Source organism: Zymoseptoria tritici, chromosome 2 (genome assembly GCF_000219625.1).
Source record: "Zymoseptoria tritici IPO323 chromosome 2, whole genome shotgun sequence".
NCBI lineage: Eukaryota > Fungi > Ascomycota > Dothideomycetes > Mycosphaerellales > Mycosphaerellaceae > Zymoseptoria > Zymoseptoria tritici.
Genome location: NC_018217.1, coordinates 801,831 through 808,746, shown reverse-complemented (window position 1 = coordinate 808,746; position 6,916 = coordinate 801,831). Strand labels below are relative to the sequence as shown.

The 6,916-nt window shown below is 52.9% G+C and overlaps 2 protein-coding genes across 2 annotated transcripts; one reads left to right on the top strand and one right to left on the bottom strand.

Moving 5' to 3' along the window:
* Nucleotides 1-3,208: 3,208 nt before the first annotated feature.
* Nucleotides 3,209-5,338, top strand: MYCGRDRAFT_84465 (uncharacterized protein; the record flags this gene model as incomplete). The annotated part of the gene is made up of 3 exons (XM_003855670.1): nt 3,209-3,787; nt 3,839-4,279; nt 4,376-5,338. 3 exons carry the CDS (start codon nt 3,209-3,211, stop codon nt 5,336-5,338), a joined length of 1,983 nt encoding a protein of 660 aa, XP_003855718.1.
* Nucleotides 5,339-5,598: 260 nt separating this feature from the next.
* MYCGRDRAFT_90503 (uncharacterized protein) lies at nt 5,599-6,745 on the bottom strand (the record flags this gene model as incomplete). Its single annotated transcript, XM_003854759.1, has 5 exons — nt 5,599-5,928; nt 6,037-6,285; nt 6,413-6,421; nt 6,493-6,496; nt 6,615-6,745. The coding sequence occupies 5 exons, from the start codon at nt 6,743-6,745 to the stop codon at nt 5,599-5,601; spliced, it is 723 nt and encodes a 240-aa protein (XP_003854807.1).
* Nucleotides 6,746-6,916: the final 171 nt, after the last annotated feature.

Genomic DNA, 6,916 nt, shown 5'->3' with positions numbered 1-6,916 from the left:
CACGCGGTGGCCGTCGTAAGTACCTTCCTCGGAAGGGAAACCAAGACAGTTTGGAAGAAACCTCTTCGAAAACCTCTCGAAATCCGCCCGAAATCCTTCTCGAAATCCGCCTCGAAACACAAGCTACAGAATAACAGCACGATTCGAACGAATAGCTCTTTACGCTACGAACAAGAAGAAGAAGAAGAAGAAGAGGTAGTCCACTCTGTCCTATACGCGTACCTCCTCGAAATCCGAATCGAAATCGCATATCCCTTCTCTAGTAGAGACGTCGTTGCCCTTAAAAGGAAGCATATATGCACTTTAAAGAGCTAGAACTCGGTAGAATCTACAACTCTGCGATTAACCTACGTAGCTGTATACGTTTAGAAGCGGCATACAGTTCTACAAAGGCATATTAAGGACAAGAGAAGACAGCGAGTTAGACAGCTGCTTTTGCACTGCTTTTGCATTTAAATTTGTAGCGTGCGTGCGAAGCGGAAGGATCCGCTAAAAATTCTGCAAAAAGCTTAGCGCGAAAATTCTGTAGCCCCGGCTGTAGACAACGACACTCGTTTGATTTCCTTTGTCTTGCGCTGTTTTAAAGTCCTTCGGCAGATTCTACTTGTAGGTCCTGCCTTAGGCACGGGGTTTCCCCTAAGGTTAAAGAATACCGAAAGAATTTAATTGTAAATAGATCTACTACCTTGCTTGCAAGGCCGTCCTACATAGTCGTAGACTCCGAAAGGACGTAAATGGAACAAACAAACAAACAAACAAACAAACAATAAGGGGAGGCATAGTGTAGAGCGGCGACGGCGATAGCTTAAGAACGGGTTAGCCGAATTTAACGAATGTTAGTTTAGTATGCTCGTTGCGATAAGAGCTTTCGATTGTGGTATCGCTAATAATAATAGGTCGTGTATGGATAGTGTGGTAGATGCAGAAGTGATGTTAGTAACCTCTTGAAAGTATTGGATTTTAGGGTTTATAGAAGTCTTGGCGTCCCGACCCTTTCAGGAATGAGAATAGGCCTCAATCGGCAGCATCACAGGCGGATCTCGTATTGCTCTCCCGCTAGCACGACTTGCATTGCGGAGAAAACAACTCATATCTCCAAGGCTTCCAATCCTTCCTCTCTCCATCCCAAATCAATAAAACATTGAAAAGCATCGAAAGGAAGGCCGTCGCCTTTCCACCGCCGCCATCATGCCCGGAGGACCACTCGACCGCAGATCCAGAAAAACAACAATCACTCTCTTCATTGTGACATATCTCGCAACAGACTACTTTCTCTACCGGCAGCAATACAAATCTGTCAACTCTACGTTCTGGGCGCGTGTACTGGGTCGCAGCTGGTATGGCACTCCTGTGCCTGGTCAATTAGGTCCAAGCCGATGAAGCTATCATCACCTCCATCACTGCTGATGGCTACTACGACGTGCGTCTGAACATCACCACCTTTAAGCTGTGGCGCGGCCTCGACTCCTGGGATGACTTGGCTCTCACCAGCCGGCACCACCCGTCTTTCTCTGAATCTACAGGTAGCGCTATGGAGACTGGCGATTGAGAGAAGCTGGCCATGATCGATCTGGCGTCCGGCACGCTGTGCCAGTACACCGATGGCTGCATGGACGACATCGACATCGCCCGGCACTACCAAAAGCTCTGTGACCTCGAAGGACCGCAGCAAAACATGGAGAAGCGACTGATCCGTCACATCGCCGACCAGATCAACCGCGACTGGGTCTCATCAGGAACCATGCCGTCGGCGTCATCGCTCTGTCCGCACTGTAGGTCTAGCGTGAATTCTTCAGGCACGAAACTTGTCTTTCGTCCTTGGAAATTTTGACCTCCGCCGTGCTATCAACATCACCACAGCAAAGATGCACAGACAGACCTCATTGGAAGGACGACATGAGTTGGTTGCCACAAAAGTGTCAGCTATGTTTCGTCGCCGCCATCGGAGGCGCTGATGGAGATCAGACCATGCCCGGCATGGTGGTGGCTTAAGAGGCTCGTCCACGTGGAAGCACAGGAAGTATACTTTAAGTCCATTGTCTCGGCCTTTGCTGGTCGTTTGATACCTGCAGAGGACCGCCGGCATGGGCAAAGCTGAAGTCGCAGGTCCGATGGCTTCAGAGGTTGCCAGTCCCTTCTCATTGCAGAGGCGGTCAGTATGCTTCGCCTTATGCCATCAGGAATCTCGGAAATCATTTCGTTGACCGCGGTAGTATGGTGCCTTGACAAGATAGTCAAGGGTTTGAAAGACGCCGCGAGGAAGTGGTCGACTCACTCCCCGGTCGAGACCCTCGAGCCTATCGGCGGTCTGGCGAGACTGCCTGAGATGGGCTATTCCATGACATCGCTGACATTGCATTGCGGACATCATACGCAGATGTGCGCAATTGATCGGAACGGAGAAGCTTTGTGACGCTACAGTCCAGTAATACATGGGAAGAAACTCTTGCAACGCCGCGCAGCATTCTCTCTCGCCCTTGAAGTCGTGCATTCTCCGCTGCCGACCTACGAGCCAGCATATCACTTCGCTTATTCTATGGAGTGCAGGGCATCGGTCGTTTGACTTTGCTGCGGCCGAGGCGAAGCAAGTCTCTGAGATTTTTCACACCAACCACATCAGCCTGCATCGTCGCATCAGACTGCTAGCGTCTGAGCTATACGTGAGGCCACGAGCTGACACGGGGCAATCCCGACCACGTTTCCAGGTACCCGGCTTGATCGATCCGTACGCTGATTCAGCTTTTCTGCAGTAAATCCTTCTGGAAGTCGCCGTGATCCAGCGCACATGGTCCGTGAAGTCGTCAAGGAGCAGGTCATCCGCATAGCTGGCAAGCGGATACGTGGATTGGGAGAACACCCTCTTGGTGACATCCCAGCATACACGTGGTCTAATTTGCCAGGTACAAGGGCACAGCCTCCGCCAACAGGGTTATTCTCGAGCCCCGGTTGGCTTTGGATTTCATACCAGGTTCGCACGGACATGCAATCTACTTCACACCTCTGCCGCGACATTCTACTCGGTCATTGGGACATCGGAGCACCTTACCGCCAGACTATTGGAATGCAGTAGCCCTCATGGTACGATCTGGGGAAGCAGGGAAGTTAATCGCTGTAAAGTCATCTCGACCCCAAGGATAAGTACATTGCCCGACCCGCCATTTCGGACAGACGCTGTCTCCAGGCGACCACTGCTGCTTCCTCGCTCAACATGCTCTGGGTGCCATTTTGGGCAGCCGCATGCTCGTTAGCACCCGCGCTGGTCCACGGCCGATTGATCTCCGGAAGCCATGTCCTCCACGAAGAACGAGATGTTGAACGATCGAGTCTCGCCAAACGAGACCGCCTACATCCAGAAACGCCTCTCGTGATGAAGATCGCGCTCAAGCAGCAGAATATGCACCAAGCCGAGGACTGGCTCAAAGAAATCTCGGCCCCGACATCCCCAAACTTCGCCAAATTCTGGACCCCGGAAGAGGTCATCGAAGCGTTTCAACCTCCAGCTAAGTCCGTCAAAGCTGTCTTGCTCTGGCTGGAGTCCGCCGGCGTGCCACGTCACACGGTTACCCACTCGGAGAACAAGCAGTGGCTGGTGTTCGGAGCTTCGGCTGATGTAGCAGAGGCTCTCTTCCATACCGACTACCATGAGTTCCATGATCTTGAAGGCCGGAGTCTGGTTGGTACAGATCGCATCCATGTACCTCGACATCTCGCGGACTCGATTGACTTCGTCAAGCCGGGCGTGGTCATGCAGCCCATGCCGGCGTCCCATCGCAAACGTCGTCGGGACGTAACTAAAGCTGTCTCCCGGAAAAGGGAACCAACGTACCCAGACAACCAGCGAAGAGCCGCCACGAACCAACATGCGACTGGCTGTGCCAAAGAAGCCACGCCTGCATGCATATCCACCCTGCTCAACTTTCCGTTCCCTGAGCTGACACATGCCACCAAAACTCAGAGCGATTTCGGAACATGGCAGCAGGGCAATTACTATCTGCAATCTGACCTCGACAAGTACTGGAATGAATTTCTGCCCGATCGGATACCCCAAGGCACAGGTCCAACTTTTGTTTCGATCGACGGCGGTCTTCGCGCCAGCGAGCTTTTGCTTTGGCCCGCCAATGCTTCTTACGGGACAGAGAATGCTCTAGACCTGCAGCAAACGATACCGTTCTATCATCCCAACCAAGTTGTCAACATCCAAATTGACGACGAGTACTACGCGCAAAATCGCGACATTGGACTGCTCGGGCCAGTACTGGACGCTATCGATGGCAGTTACGTAAGTACTCTGGAGGACAGAAGGCTTCAAGCTCGTTCAAAAACCATACTCTTAGACCTTATAACGCGATCTCAGCTGAAGCTAACCTCTTCCCAGTGTACCTCCTGCGCCAACGGGATCTGCGGTAACGATCCCAAACTCGACCCTGTGTATCCAAACAACGATCCACACGACCCAGAAGCAACGGATGCCAAAGACTGGGCTCTCTACAGGAAGCCATATCAATGCGGCACCTTCAAGCCTCCCGCTGTGATTGCGTCGTCCTATTACTCCTTTCTAGGAGACGACGGCGAGCACACGCAGGCTTACGCACAGCGCCAATGTGCCGAGATTTTGAAACTCAGTCTTCAAGGCGTGACCTTTGTCTTCGCCGCGGGAGACGATGGAGTTGGGTATAGCAAGGGCAAATCGTGCGCAAGAGGCAGATTCGCCTACTCTCACCCGAATGGTTGTCCTTGGGTCTTGGTGGTGGGAGCAACGATGATCGAGGCAGGCAAGACGGAGAAGGATCCGGAAGTCGTTTGGCAAGACGGCCCAACGGGAACACAACCGTGGACCGACTCCTTCGCATCCGGAGCGGGATTCTCCAATATTCACCCAAGACCTTCCTATCAAAAAGCGGTGGTCGACGCTTACCTGGAACAACATGACCCGGGCTTGCCATACTACACCGGCGCCGGTCTGAACAATGAAAAAGGGTGGTACAACCGGAACGGACGTGCCTACCCTGACATCGCGGCTAATGCTGGCCCAGTCGGGAGGTGGCATGACGGAGATCGAGATCAAAGTGGTGGGTCAAGTCTAGCCAGTCAACTCGTGGGTGTCATGTTGGCTCGCATCGTGGACGAGAGACGAAAAGCCGGAAAGCCCAATCCGGCGCTGGGATTGGTTCACGAAGTCTTGTACGCTCACCCGGAAGTTTTCAGGGATGTGGTATCGGGGAGCAATCCGGGGTGTGATACCACTGGCTTTTCTGCCGCACCGGGTTGGGACCTTCCTACTGGGCTTGGGGTACCGGACTACCAAAAGCTGCTTAAGTTGTATCTGAGCCTTCCGTAAGGAACGAGCTCTTCGTTCATCTTTCTGCTGGTAGCGACTGATGCATGGGCGGGAACCGCACATTTGCGAGACGCAAGTAGCAACTCATTCATAGCAATACAAGCTGTGCACACTCGAACTCTCATGCGGTTGCCACACATACGGTGTGGGTGTTGATCAAGATGACTGGGACACCAGACAATGCAGTCTCGATACGCAATTGATTGAGGATAAATGTACAGCAGAATACTCCAAATCTCGGAACTCATTTCAAGCATTTTTCACCGTCTATGCCCCAGACAGGCCCAAGAACTTGGACTTGACTGGCTGCTGCCATAAATGAGACCCACAGGTGTGCAGTCGCTCACTGTCGCGCCGGTAACAATATACGTCGAGTCTTTGGTCGACAGCGCATCCAGACCCTCCTGGCTGTTCACGATGAACAGCTTGCTCGCCGCGCAATTGGCAAAGTTGCACAGCACCGAAACGTAAGCGTCGCCGGCAGTGCTGACAGCGTACAGAGCAGTAGCTGTGGACGAGTCGCCGTCATCGATAGGCTTGAATACGACCATGTCCGCGACATGTGCCCGGAGTGGCCACCGCAAGCAGCTCTGACGATGCCCATTCGTATCATACAGCGAAGGAGAGTCAGTCTCAGGCCGCAAGTGTTCATTCACAGAGGGCCTTCAAACGCGCCAGCTTTGACTAAGAACACGCACAGCCAACCACAATTGAGACCAGCCTTGCGCCGAAGTCCACACTCGGACGATCTGGACTCCTAGCGACCGCAGAACTCCCCACTGGTGCGCCGACGAGCTGATACGATGGGGTTCGCGGAGAGTCACCGGTGAGGCAAAGGAGGGCAAAGCCAGACCGAATGCAGGACTCAAGACAAAAGTACACTCGAATACATGGTCTTTGACAACCAAATCCGACCTAGCCATATCCGCCGTCCCAACTGATACCATCTGTGATAGCGTCCAATCCAGAAAGCTGTCTCATATTCTCCGACAAAGCCAGCATCCGTTGCTCTTCCAGGGTCGAACAAAGACGACATCCGAGATCTCCAGTAGGAAGACGCTTCTTCTCACGTACAAGGCTTTGCTAGACTTGAGTGTTCAAGCGCAAGCTTGACGATGACGAGAACGGGACCTGAGACCAGTGGCTCAACATACTCGTCTGTGCAGTGGCCCGTCCAGTCAGTCGTCTCCAAGCTTGCTTTTGGCGTTCAAGACGCACTACGCCTTGCAACTCTGCCAAGGCTTTCGAAACTCTCATCGCAGGAGTCCAAGGTTACCGCAAGGGTACGGCTTGATGGCTCTGTATCGCTTTTCCGAGGACGTTCGGCTCAGCGGCCTTTGAGTCGGCGACCGGCATGGCGATGACTGCAGGCAAGAGAAGGCCGATGGCAAGAGTGGAGAGCTTCATGTTGGGATGCGGTAGAACGTCGAGGTGGCTCTCGCTCGGATTATCTTCCGCTGCCTTGTTTTCTAGCTTGATCGTCGAGAGAAAGAAATCGAGTGGAGCAGGAGTGTCCTCAATTATCGCCAACTGGACTCATGCTTTGAAAACAGCTGAAAGAGACGTCACATCCGACTT